General features: G+C 32.8%; 1 protein-coding gene across 1 annotated transcript in view; it reads right to left on the bottom strand.

Annotated features, from left to right (window-relative positions):
* LOC125658266 (slit homolog 1 protein-like) overlaps window positions 1–15,044 on the bottom strand; it is a 229,518-nt gene that overhangs the window by 49,377 nt on the left and 165,097 nt on the right. The window contains exon 5 of the mRNA XM_056149727.1: window positions 9,345–9,416. Coding sequence (XP_056005702.1) covers window positions 9,345–9,416 — 72 coding nt within the window. The remainder of the gene's footprint in view (window positions 1–9,344; window positions 9,417–15,044) is intronic.

The raw sequence follows: 15,044 nt of genomic DNA, 5'->3' as shown, positions 1-15,044 counted from the left end.
ACACCACATTTCACTACATAATTGAAAACTTCAAACATTTTCTATTCAGGATATATATGGGTTGCTTTTTGAAAATGTTACTAGAAAATGTCTTAATTTTTATTTGATTTTTTTTTTATCAGCATATAACGAAAACTAGAAAATGTCTGGTAATTAAAGAGTTAACGAAGACGTTTGTAACGAATTCATGCTTGTTGGAAAATAATATTTATTCCCCTATGAAACAAAAATAAAAAAACAACAACGAAGTTTGGCTTTCACGAACTAGCTGGTCCTGGAAAGTTTGTGTTAACCGTGCTTTATTGTACAATGTAATCATGGATGCAAATCGAACTCTATGTCCCATGGATTTTCTAGTTGCACTCAATTTCAACAGTTAGATGATAAGAAAAACAAATAGTTGTTATGTTGAAAATAAAGATTGTATGTTTTAAGTTGAACACAAAGATATATCATATGTTTTGAACCCTTGTTAACATAGACTTTTCTATATGGGAGAGTGATGCCAATTAGTATCAGTATTGACTGTGATCTTTACCTGCCGACTTTAGCATATAAAACAGTGAAACATGATAATAATCGGAGAATAAAGTCTTGGATACTACAACTTTAAAAACCAATGACGTCATCCATTGTGTTTAGTAATTGAATAGTTAAACCATTCAATACTTAGTAGTTTAAAAGTCAAGCATTCAGTCCTAAACTGTTGAATAGTAAACGGTTTTCTGTTGAACAGATATCTATTCCATTGTTGGTTTAAAATTTGCAAGCATGAGAAAACTAAAGATTGTATATGAATTTTGTTACATTTTAATTTCCACAGCAAAACACTTAATCTTATTTGCACACACTGAGCTGAAACATCCACCGGAATACTTTATAACTGGTATTGAACGACATTGCTTTTTACATGAATTAAGAATCCCATGCACAATGTTACTCGCTTCTTGGTGTTGTTGACCGAATGTTATCATGATCTCAACTTTAGATATGATGTTAATTTCAACGTACTCATATGCATACTATTTGTCTTCAGTTGATTTAGTCCTCGAGCCAAGGTACAAAGATGTATCGGAAATAGGTGTCACAGAAAGTATATTAGCTTCAGTATTCTCTGTTTTACCTTTCAAACGGGTACATGTAATACATAGTTATGCATTTTCTACTCGGTACTCATTTAAAATACCGTTTGATTTAATAACTTCATCAGATATATCGCTTTAACAGTTTAATTTCAGGTCAAAGTTTGCTGAACATGATGCACTTGAATTCCTCTCATCTTCTAAATCCAAAATATCCCCGAGTAAACTATCTGTATCCTCGCCCGAGCTACATGTAACTTCTGCACATTTGATTTGAGTAAAGTAAATTTCATACACTGAATCCATTTCCTTTTTTTCAAAAAATGAGTTGAGTACCTGTATGAGAAGCTTTCTATAGATAATTTCACTGTTGACTAGATGAATGATTCTGGACAACAGATCATATCTGTCATCTGACCGTGTTCAGAGCGCTCTCATCTCTATATTCTCAGCAAGTGAATAGTTGAATGATTCTTATCGATAGGGAGGCTCAGTTAAAGGAATTTTTCAAGTAAGATAGATAACTCGATGGTGTTGAATACTTTAGTACAACATTCCCAACACGGGCCTTCAGCTCTCGGTGGATATGCTTTCTCTGAACTATTCAACAACAGATATTATTTCCCCCTATATTTTATTACCAAATTTACAAAGGTAAAATATGAAAACAGTTATCGCTCTGAGCATTCTCCAGTAGTTGCATATTGTAATATATATGAATTTAGAAAAGGAAAAGGTTTTTGGACATTTAACAATTCTTTATTAACAAACAAAGCTTATGTGGAGTTAGTAAAGCAAAATATAATGACAAAACCCAGTATGTATGCCCTGTTTATAGAATGGAAAATTTATGTTCTGTTAATGATGAAAAGTTACAATTAACAGTTTGTGATAAACTATTTCTGGATACTCTGCAAATGGAAATTAGATGAAAAACTACCTCATACTTTTCTAAGAAAAATAAAACAGGAGCACGAAATTCAGTTAGAAATAGAAATGTTAAGATTAAAACAGAATGTAACAAAAATATTGGAAATAATCTAGCAAACAAACAAAAAGAGATTAGAAAAAATATAATGAAAGGTCATTGCATTGGATGTCGAGTTAACTGGGTTGAGGAAGGAGAAAAACCAACAAATTATTTTGCAAGCTGAGAGTCCAGAAATTATATTAGTAAACAAATTCCAGAAATAATCACAAATGATAAATGTACAATATGTAATCAAGAAGACAATTTAGAGGAAACTAAAAGAGTTTATGAAAATGTAGATAAAAAGAGAGAAATGTAGAAGCAGACTGTAGTATTTGCAATAAACTAAAATATTATAACACATCCAGATTAAGTGAAAGAGAATCAAGTAGTTTATAGATGCAATTACTAAAGAAGATATGTTTTTTTTAATATTAAAAATGATAAAAGTCCGTAACCAGATGAATTTACATATGACTTTTTAATTTTGTTTGGATAAAGATATTAGTAAATTTGTGACAAGGACAATAAATAATACTTATGAATTAATGCAATGTTCAGATACAAACAGACTAGGAATTATTACTTGTATATCAAAAGTAAGTAAACCAAGAGAAGTTTTGAAAATTGAAGTCCCATTAGTCTTTTAAATGCTATTCAAATTATTATTATAAATTAGCATCTGGGTGTATATCTTGGCGAATAAAAAAGTACTAAGTAAATTAATACAAACAGATTAAACTGGTTTTATAAAATGAAGATTACATTAGAGAAAATATCAGAATGATTTAAGACATAATGGAATGTACATAATGCAATCAAATCCCGGGACTATTAACAGCGTTATCCAGAAGAAATAGCAATTTGTTCGCTTATTATTTATACAGTAGAAACATCCTAAGATATAATAACAAATACTGTGTCATACAGAAGGGAATTATATCTGATTTTATCAATCCAGAAAGAGGCTGTAGACAGGGAAATTCTATATCCATATATCTTGTCCTATTGTGTGATGAAATTTTGGGTATTTTTATTCACAAAAATAAAGATATAAAAGGCATATTAATAGATGGAGAAGAGTACAATATTTCACAACATGCAGACGATACGTCATTAATCTCTGATGGATCACTCGAATCAATGGATGGAATTCTTAGATAAATATATTACTTTACAAAATTTTCAGGGCTTAGAATAAATTTTCAAGAAAAAAAAAATGATATGGATTGGTAGTAAAAAATTCGCAAAAGATGTATATCATCATTCTAGGTGGACGAGTTTGAGTGGAATAACACAACGTTTGATATTTTAGGGATATAAAATGATCAATCTTAACTATATATCAAAGTTAAATGATATAAAAAATATTAACTCGATGGAAACGACGAAAATTAATTCTTATTGGTAGAGTAACTGTAATTAAGGCACTAATTATCCCTAAACTAAATCACTTGATACTTACTTTACCAAATCCATCATAGGAAATCATAAACATATTCGAAGATGAAATTTAACTTTTTCTTTGGGAAATAAAATCCTCAAATAAATACAAAATACTACCATTCAGGATTACAGAGATAGTGGCCTTAAAATGGTGGATTATTCTAAGTTTATTTTAGCATTAAAATCAACTTGAATCAGAAGATTAATTCATTCAGTGATGGACCGTTTTTTTAAAATAGAAAACAAAATGATACGATGTTTCCCATGGACTTATTATGCCTAGCTCTTTGAGAATATTCTACACCAATATGATAGGGTGTTAGGATATATATAATATTTTCATTGATAGAAAAAAGGAAACAAGTATTTCAACATTAAAATGGAATGAAGATGGATATCATTTCAATTCGAGTGAATGAAGCAAGATTTTTTGAACTCCTTTTAAAAGTCACAAAAGAATCAAACTTCATTCGTTACAGCTTCAAGTTTTACATGGAACAATTCCCACAAATTCGTATCTTTATAAACTTAAGATTAAAAAGTCCCCAACATGCTATTTCTGCAATAATGAAATTGAATCAATCGAACATCTATTTGTTGAGCATCATTTGGCAAAGGAGATTTGGAATGATATTGAAGAGTGGTTATTGTACAAGTTTGAAATATCTTTATCGTTTGACAAAACAGCAATATCATTTAGTAAATATAAGAACAATAATGTTTATGAAGTACAAAATTTGATAAGTTTGATAACTAAGAATTATATATTCAAGTAAGTGTAGAAGCCACCCAGTGCTAAGTACAAGGGTCTAAAATCAATTATTGAAGGAAGAATCATCATAGAAAAAAACATTGTTAAAACAGAGTTTAAAAACAACTGACAGTATATATGTGATATGTTATAATTCCTTTGTATATAACATTTTATTAGAATTTTTTTCTTACTACCCCCAAATGATCATGTACCACAATAATATCATTAATATGTATTTTTTCATTTATTTGACTTTTTATCCTTTCTTCTTTTTTCTGTTCTTTTTTTATATATTAAAAACAACTTTCACATTATTATGTGTGTATGTCTATGTGCGTATTAGTTTATATGTACAGTAATGTGTATGTGCATGTAAATGAATATATGTAATATATTAATTTGATGTAAAATGGGAGAGCTGAATAGATATTGCAAATACCATTACTATTGTCAATGATGTGGATTGAACTGCATGCATAGTGTATTCTAATCATATTAATTAAAAGAACTATTTTTATGTCAGCCTGCCGCAAAAGTAAAGCGATACCATCTCATATTATATCGATCAATAGGAGTGACATATGTACCTACAAAAATGGGTGTTGCAGTAAGTAAAAATATCAATGACACATTTCCAAAGTGAAGGGACTAAACATATTTCATACTTTTCATAGTAAAGGTACTCGGCATACATGAAAGGTGAAGAGAACGAACATTGCAACCTTATAAAAAGGGGCGTTCACGCCACTGTAACAAGTTATACTATAAAATTAAGTCATACATAATTTGTTTTAAAAATAGGCTATCTTGTTAACTCCCCAGCTATCTTAAACATATAAATAAATATACATGGAAAATTTGAAAATGAACATATGAATTTTATTTATTGTAAACCCCCAAAACAGCCCCTGACTGGTAAAAGGGTTGACATAGGTATTGTCTAGTACAACGCATGAAAATTATCCTGTAATGTCAAATACTAGAATTGTCTCTGATAATCGATCTGAAGCCCTTGTTTTCAAGATGGAAACAATACTACAAAGTCAATGTATGGATTCTGATATGTTGCCTAAAGGCGTTGGAATTCCAACGACCCAAGGTTTGAAAATGTATTTCGGTGAAACCTTGAGCAGCTGCTGTTGAGGCAGTGCATATACGGAAACTATTTGTGTGGTAATTCTGAAGTGGAATCTTGCAAAAAGCTAAGGCTGTCTGTAATTGTTGGGTAAAATATTGACGGGAGATAGGAGAGCCATCAAATAGCATAAACTGTTTTAATACATCGTTATAGCTAGCAATTTCTGCACCTCCATAACCCCCTCTGTATTGACAACTGATGATCTGCTTGATTGTAAGACGAGATGCACATGTAGAACAAAATTCAATTTGTAATCAATCGTATTGCTAGATATTGCAATTGATATTGAAATATACTGATTTATGGAACTAAATTAAGGTAAGGTTTGCGACATTTTGACATCTAGCGAACACAGTCATGTTGTACATGTGTATCAGTATGTTCAGTAGGCATTTGTCTTCTAGAAATGACTTTCAAAAAAGTTGCCCGTGTCGTTTTTTGACCAGATGGGCTTAATTCTGTGATGCTTTACATTTTCGGGATATTTATACAAGAGGGAATATCAGTGGCATAAAAACTACTGAATGCAAACTTATGGGGTAAAAAGCTGGTAGAATTTTTAAAAGGGTATTATCTATAAGATTAAACTAATTGGTAGAACACTTTTATTTTAAAACACAAAAAATATTACATTTTATATCTTAAATAAAATTTCAATCACATGGCAACAAAAATGTATATTGAGCAGCTTTACGAGGTCTACGTCAGAACATTTTCACTTTAAACATAATATTTGGATCATAAACATTTAAGAAAGCATATAAAATTTGTACCCACCGGTCTTTGTTTCCATGGTAACAGATCAAAAAGAATTATTTCATTTATGCGATTTGTCACTTTGTTTTATAATATTTGTGCAACTTTTTAATAGTGTATTGAGCATTTTCATGAACAAAATACAATTCCAGCCCCAAAATAATAAATGATATTTATACTTATTTGTCAAGTTTTGTAGTATCACATTTGTTAGAAATTTTTTGTTTGATTGTTTTCTAAATTCATTACAATACAATATCTTCAATTTCCCGATGGGGTTTTCCACGGCCCCGCTTCGTCATAAATTCTGTGTTTCATTAGGCTGAACCTGTCCCATATACATGTACTACATCTTTGAAATAAATTCCCTTTTCTTGTTCCATTGCTGGATGTTTCTTTACATAGCTGAACATGCGAATGTTATAAAGCCCGGTCAGTGGCGGATCGGGGGCGGGGGGGGGGGGGGGGCGAAGCAACGTAAAGCAAGTGAAAATGACACTTAACAAATATCTTATGTCCACAATATCCATGCCGTTATGAAGATGTTCCTCAGAAAAAATAAAGACTATTTTAAAATAGAGGGATCCTCTTTTATTCTTACATGGTCATATAAGTCGCGTTTTTTTACATTTCAAAGTTCATGGGATAAATCGCTCGTTCAGCTGAAGTAGATGTCATAGTATTGCAATATAAAGTGTATGTAATTCGAGAGGTAAAGCATGGACAGGTTTTTAGTTTTTTTAATGATTGTGAATGTCATAAACATTCCTAGCTTCGTTAATGATGAACCTTGTCAAATTTGAGGATAATATTCACAAATAATGATTGATTATAACAGCATCAAAATAAATCTTCCTTTCCCTTGCAAGATTCACAGAGATTATATGTGATCCTTTCATGGTTTGACACAAAATATCAGCAACCGGTACCGATCATCATGATTTATCAGAGCCATGCTGTTGTTTACAAAGAACTGACTTTCTTCATGTATTTCAAATACCGATGCCCATTAGGGGCGATTTCAAGGTCACAACAAACTTTTAATGGAAATTAACCATAGTGAATACTATATATAAAAATTGTAGACTTTTATAATATCAAACAAAATAATTTATAAATGATCATTTGAAATTTTTTTTTTAAATTATGATCATTATTATGTCGCGGATATTTACACATACGCCGCTTGGCACTTGACAGCGGTAGTAGATAAGAAGTAAATATCATGACATTTTCCATGATACAACTATGCCGTGACACATTTTTTTCATTGTGACGACATAAAGCGCGAGGTGCACTGAGGTATAACAAGAGTTATCTCCTTGACTCCGGAATCATGAAACTGTCTTAAAGTTAAGTCAAAATTTTGACTTTATATTAAGATTTGAACTTAGCTAAGATTGCTGACTTAAATGGATCACAAAATGAACTTAAGCAAATCTTAACTAAGATTCTCTTAAAGCAATACCTCTACGCAAAAGAGTTCCTTGTTGCCATAGCAATTTAAGATTCTAGACTTAGACTTAAGGTAAAGCAATACAAGCTGTAACTGACGGAAAGTAAATTAAAACATAAAAGAACAAATAGTCAACATAAATGTGATTGAATATATATAACAAAATAGAATCAAAGTGAATCTGAAGAAATAAACCCGTCAAATCAGCAGAAAATATAGATTCATAAATAATTGTCATCCTGTCAGTAATTTTTGCTCGTAACTTCCAATGTGCATTGTCCTTGGAGGTCACCAGTTCGGAAAAAGCGAAAGAGAGGCACTGAACACGGTTAAATTCAATGCCTTTATTTATTTTGTCGATTGTGTGCGTAGATGTAGCAAAGAAGGATAACTCTAATTAATTTCAAATTCGGGCTAGGACTCCACATTATTCGTGTGCAAATGCAGACTGCAAGTAATGATTGTTTTCTTCTTCCACATTGTCAACAAACTCAGTCAGCTAAATTCATGTACTTTTGTAGTCGTGATTTTTTAGTGAAACGGTCGTATGTGTACGTGCTACTTTCACATTTACGTCTTCACGATCAGGCAGTGAAATGGACAATCGGGCGATCAATCGGGCGATATTTTGATCACACAAGAAGTCATATTAATGCCTATATATTTGAAAACGTCCGCTCTCAATTTTTCTGGGCTAGCGGTGTTACTTTTCGATTACAGGGATTTGACTTCTTTTCCTGTATACAAACTTTTTACGTCAATACTCTGCTTATAGAAAAGCAATCTTTTTCATTATATGATTTTCAACGTCAAGATCCTGTGTTTTCGATCTACCGACGGTCTATTATTTCTTAAATAAACGATTTGTTCGCTTCTTGGTAGGGACAGACATCTTCATCGCAGACATCACGTTCATGTTCTCTTACTCGCCTAAAAAATGCAACCAGCGCGGCCATTTTGAACGAATTTAGCGATAGTCTTAGAAAGTTAAGACGGCTCTAAGGTAGTTTTAAAATTTAAGACAAAATACCAATCTTAAGTCCAAGTGATTTTTTTGCGATCCACTTTAAGACCAGCTTTTTTAATAATTCTTTATTGTCTTCTATTCTGTAATATCAAGACAAGTGGCTTATGCATCAATCTTCAATTTACAGAAAAAAAAGTTTTATGAGAGAGAGAGAGAGAGAGAGAGAGAGAGAGAGAGAGAGAGAGAGAGAAAGAATAAAAAATAAATATATCAACAGGCTGGTTTAATTGAATAAAAGGTTCCATCCACTCCAGGTTGTGTCAATTTTTTTTTCAGTCTTAATATTCAAGTGCAACTTTACTGATTTAAGACAGTCTTAAAATTTAAGACAGTTTTATGATCCCAAAGCCTGTTGTTGCAAAAATTATCTTAATATGATGTCCGGTTATTTGATAAAATGTAATACCGCGATATTTGAAAATATATAATATTCTACAAATAAGAATAGAGACTTCCTCATTTAGAACGTTTTCATGTTTGTCATGATCAGTTGATGTGAAATAGAATTAGGCTATGTTGACGCTTATCAACAGGTTACAAATACTTATATTTTATATGCATCAATATTAACGCTACTTACTTGTGCACTAATGATGATGAATTATGTTGCTGAACAGAAACCAATTGTTTTCTTTATTTACTTTCAATAAATATCATTTGTCCGAACATTAGTATAGCATAGGCATGTAATAATCATAAACATGTGGAGACTTACAGTGTCTGTAGATTTGACAGACCCTCAAAAGCACCATTTTCTATCGTTGTTAATTGGTTATCAAACAGATATCTGAAAAAGAAAACGTATGACGTGTGACTACTGTGACATCACACAAAGTTGTACGTAATGTTTACAAATGTCACAAACAGGTAAGTAAACGCTCACTGAAATCAAAAATATCATCAATTTTGCATTTTAGTATTTCAAGTCGAAGATAATTAGGATTTCTATAGATCTTAGCGTACAATACTCATGATACACACGAAAATATTTGCTTTGGAATGTTTTGAGTATATCAACTCTCATGCAACATTTTGGAGGATAATTTACAACAATATTCAGTAACGATATCAAGACATAAATTAGGTATCATCTTAATGTAATATCAGATAAAATAAAACCAATAACATCCCAACAGTAACTTCATCTACGTGGGAATTTCAAATTTAGTTCAGTACGTTTAGATGTCAAGGGTGGAAAACTCAGAATCGGTTATATAGGACGTTAACCGAGAATATGTTATACACAATTTATTTCTGACCATGAAACGTTCTACTTTCTCATTTTATTTAGTTCTGGCCATGAAACGTTCTACTTTCTCATTTTATTTAGTTCTGGCCATGAAGCGTTCTACTTTCTCATTTTATTTAGTTCTGGCCATGAAGCGTTCTACTTTCTCATTTTATTTAGTTCTGGCCGTGAAACGTTCTACTTTCTCATTTCCCCATTCGCTCACCGTTTGTTCAGTGTGCCTTCACCGTTTATACTTTTGCGTTCACCGTTTACCGACTTCTCGCGATTGATGTTCACAAGGTGTTCATCCTTTGCTCATCCTGCGCTCAAAGTGGGTTCAGCGTTCAGTCTTTTGTTTCAGTGTAGTCATTAATAACTCCAAAGTGAAAACATCGATCTTTATAACGAGGACTAAACATAGAGAGTAACGCCTGAGCAGGGGTGGAAGAAAGCTTACATCAGAATATTCAAATATCAAATGTATAATTTGATGACTACAACTTATAAATGAATTCATATTTATCTCTGACTGATTAACCGTTGACAGATTGATTATAAAACAAAATTTAAAAATACTCATAGTAAGGTTTTGCAATCGGAAAATCAAAATGTGTATTATTTTTTTTAAATAATCGCTATGCCTAATCAAATATTCATATAATGTTGTTGCAGTAGTAAGAATTATTTCCACTAAGAAGAAATGAAATTGCATTTGTATCATGTAAGTGTACACATATATCAACTTAAACCATTCTCGATCGAGCCATAATTAGGAAGATATATTTCTTTACCGTCATGAAAACAACTAGTCGATTAGAAACTTAATTTTCACCTTAAAACAAGAATCATCGAGGTGGTCTAAAGGTAGAGCATTCGCCCCGCATGCAGATGGCTGGGGTTCGAATCCCGGCCGCGACATACCGAAGTTGCTAAAACGGATAGTGATAGTTCAATCGTCAAACGCTCGGCATCAGATGTGAATGGCATGGGTCCTCGGAGATGACCTTTTAAAAAGTGGATATCTCGTGTCACAGTAGGTGTGGCACGCTAAAGACTCCTCACTGTTCAATGGTCGTAAGCGCCGAGCAGAGGATTAAATTTGAAGCCCTTCACCGATTTTGGTGACGTCTCCATATGTGTGAAAAATTCTCGAGAGGGACGTTAAACAAGATACAATCAATCAATCACCCTGAAACTTTATTTTTAACAAAGTGAAGATAGACCTAGCTTGCTGAGTGTGAAGATCGACCTTTACTTATGTCATTGGGTTGAAATGTAGTTTGCTGAGTGTGAAGATCGACCTTTACTTATGTCATTAGGTTTAAATAGACCTAGCTTGCTGAGTGTGAAGATCGACCTTTACTTATGTCATTAGGTTTAAATGTAGCTTGCTGAGTGTGAAGATATACTTTTACTTATGTCATTAGGTTTAAATGTAGCTTACTGAGTGTGAAGATCGACCTATACTTAGATCATTAGGAATAAATGTAGCTTGCTGAGTGTGAAGATCGACCTTTACTTATGTCATCAGGTTTAAATGTAGCTTGCTGAGTGTGAAGATCGACCTTTACTTATGTCAGTAGGTTTAAATGTAGCTTGCTGAGTGTGAAGATCGACCTTTACTTATGTCAGTAGGTTTAAATGTAGCTTGCTGAGTGTGAAGATCGACTTTTACTTATGTCATTAGGTTTAAATGTACAATGAATAGTACTAATGATAAAGAACATAATTTTTGGTTGATTAAAAATATGTCGGTAATGTCAACTTATTTCATAAGTATCGATTTTAATTTTTACCCCTCTATTTGTAAAAGCATTGTGAATAAACATATTCATAGCATTTGTCGAATTAGACACTCTTGTTTAGTTTAGTTAAAGTTATTGACAATCTAATCAAAATCAGATCCTAAGATACGCTCACAATCGTTTCTTATGCAGAGTGTACGGCGCGGATCTAAGAAGTCTGATTTTAACTAGATCGGGTTATTGAAACCTTGAGAAACATCTCATTGGTATGGTACAATCATGTAATAATCAAGTAACAATATATACCATAGTGAGCATAACAATGTATTGTTTTGCTTTACTTTTTTTTATATTTACCTCACAATTAAAAATAGATACTTTAAACATTCTACACGTAGTACAGTACAATAGATATTTTTATCTGTATCAAGGATAGACAAATATTGCATATCTAAATACAGTCCATGGTTACACAAATAGCTCGGGTCTCTGTACATGTGATATAGATTTAATTCTTTCACACTGTTTACAAGTCTCTTCCCACCGTTGACACAGGGTACATACACTGTCCGTTGTTTGATACATCTCTCTTGACCCTTTTGGGTGTTTCTTAATTCCATGTATCCCAAACGTCCGACCTCATAATTTTTGAAGCCATTCAAGTACATTTATATGTGACAGTTACTGCTACTATTCTTTCATGACCAATATACAAATGATGTTTGCACTATGCTTTGTTTAGACTGAATGAATATTTGAAACTGTGTAGAGGAGATTTTCAATGCTTGCACAGACACAGAATTAAAAGGAATGAATTCAATGCAGATATTATTCAGCGAGTCATTTTTCTCTATAACAATACGATAAAACAAAGTACTATTCATAATCAAGCCACATTTTTCGTTAAAAATGAAGATGCATAAAAGTGTACTGGTAGATTTAATTGATCAATATAAAAAACAAGACTAACTGACAGGGTTAAACTGTAAGTATATAAATTAGAATACGTCAACAGGGAATGACTAGGCCCCACATCTCAACATTTGATACTGTCAATCAGTGATAAACGTCGTTACAGATGCTTAACAATTTTCTAAATTATCCAGTAATTATTTTTCTTATCATTGATTTCTGTTTGATTAATCGTATGCTAACTATTTCTACTTTATGTATAAATTATTCAACAGCGTTTGAATATATCTTGTAAGAAACACACATACAAAATTATGTCATTGGAATACACCGGTGTCAGATACCTGTAGTAGTGACACTTCCCAAAGGAAGTCTGGCTATATTGTAAGCCTTCTCTTAGGGAAGTCTCACTATATAGTCAGTCTACGCCTTTAATTTGAGACTTCTCTCCCTTACTTTGATATCCAGAATAGTCCTTTTCGCTATAATTTACACTATCTATCGAAATAGAAGTACGGTTTCATTTATACACTTTACCAAAACATAATGTCCGGAAATTAGATACCTTTAAAAAGACTGATTTTATAGCAGCCGATAGCATCTCTCGGCCAGTGCACAATTTTGTGTCAACAATGAATATTTTTATATTTAATTTGTCTATGACTCTTTTGATATCCGAAGGACAACATAAATTTGGAGTGATAACCAGTCTAAATGAAAAAAACCTGATGTTCTATCATGGAACGCAATCAGAAGTGATCCAAGATTTCAGCTTAAGAGGAGCGGGGACGGGATGGGGTATGGACCAATTCTTAGAGGCAATGAGTCTAAAGAGTCCACCGTTATGCCTCCAGTGTGTCCATGGCTAAGCCCTGGTGGGGCATAGGATGAAGCCCCCGGTCTTACAAAGTAAACGCCCACAGTAGGTTTCCCCTACGGAAAATCTTCTTAGTATGTGGTTGGTTGATTGCTTAAATATTTTTAATGTCCTGGTCGACAATTTTTCACTCATATGGAGACGTCGCCATTGCCGGTGAAGAGCTGGAAAAATTAGGCCTATTCTCAGCGCCTTTGAGCAGGAAGCAATCATTATTGTGCTGTGACACGGGGCCTCCGTGTTTGCGGTCTCATATTAAGGACAGCCCCATTTACTCGCCTCTTACAACAAGCAAAGAATATTGAGAACTTATTCTATCCCAGATCCCCTACAGGATATTGAATGTGATTTAACGTTATGAATGGCTTTAAAATTAAATGAGTTTGTCATGTTACGGTATTGTATGGATTAAACATGATAAATACCGTTTTAGTATAGTAGGATGAGCAGCATCACCTAGGTGTAAATTCCCACCGATTAGTGTTCAGTTAACCTTAGATGTCCTGTTAGGTAGACCCCAATGTAGACATTCATGATGACAGTCAATGAAGACAACACGCTTACTAATACTATTTATTTCAAATTTTGCAGCCCATCACCGGCAATGGTGGCGTCTCCATATGAGTGAAATACAGAGTGTATTCTCGAATTGGACGTTAAACAGTGCACAAACATCCACCATCAATATACCTTGAAATAGCCTAACAAAATTACTCATTTCGACATCCATAATATATGATAGATAGATAAGAGGTAGAAAACAGTGATTGTCAAATTTTCAGGTCGACCCTCAGGGCCAGAGAATATTTACATAGAATAAAAAACTAAAAGCACGCACACACACACACACACACACATATATATATATATATATTATATATATATATATATATATATATAAAGTAAAAAAATAAAATAATAAAATCCAATGCTCAAAACTTTTATCTATAGCGCTTTACATTTATTCAGTAACGATATCAAGACATAAAGTAGGCATCATCTTAATGTAATATCAGATTAAAAAAAAAAATAACATCCCAATAGTAACTTCATCTACGTGGGAATTTCAAATTTAGTTCAGTACGTTTAGATGTCGAAGGTGGAAAACTCAGAATCGGTTATCTGTTATACAAAATTTAGTTCTGACCATGAAACGTTCTACTTTCTCATTTTATTTAGTTCTGGTCATGAAGCGTTCTACTTTCTCATTTTATTTAGTTCTGGCCATGAAGCGTTCTACTTTCTCATTTTATTTAGTTCTGACCATGAAACGTTCTACTTTCTCATTTTATTTAGTTCTGGCCATGAAACGTTCTACTTTCTCATTTTATTTAGTTCTGGCCATGAAGCGTTCTACTTTCTCATTTTATTTAGTTCTGGCCATGAAACGTTCTACTTTCTCATTTTATTTAGTTCTGGCCATGAAGCGTTCTACTTTCTCATTTTATTTAGTTCTGGCCATGAAACGTTTTTCTTTCTCATTCGCTCACCGTTTGTTCAGTGTGTCTTCACCGTTTATAGTTTTGCGTTCACCGTTCACCGACCGCTCGCGATTGATGTTCACAAGGTGTTCATCGTTTGCTCACCCTGCACTAAAAGGTTGGTTCAACGTTCAGTCTGTTGTCTCTGTATAGTCATTAATAACTCCAA

This window comes from Ostrea edulis, chromosome 9, assembly GCF_947568905.1.
Source record: "Ostrea edulis chromosome 9, xbOstEdul1.1, whole genome shotgun sequence".
Classification (NCBI taxonomy): Eukaryota; Metazoa; Mollusca; class Bivalvia; order Ostreida; family Ostreidae; genus Ostrea; species Ostrea edulis.
This window is presented reverse-complemented; position numbering and strand designations above follow the sequence as displayed.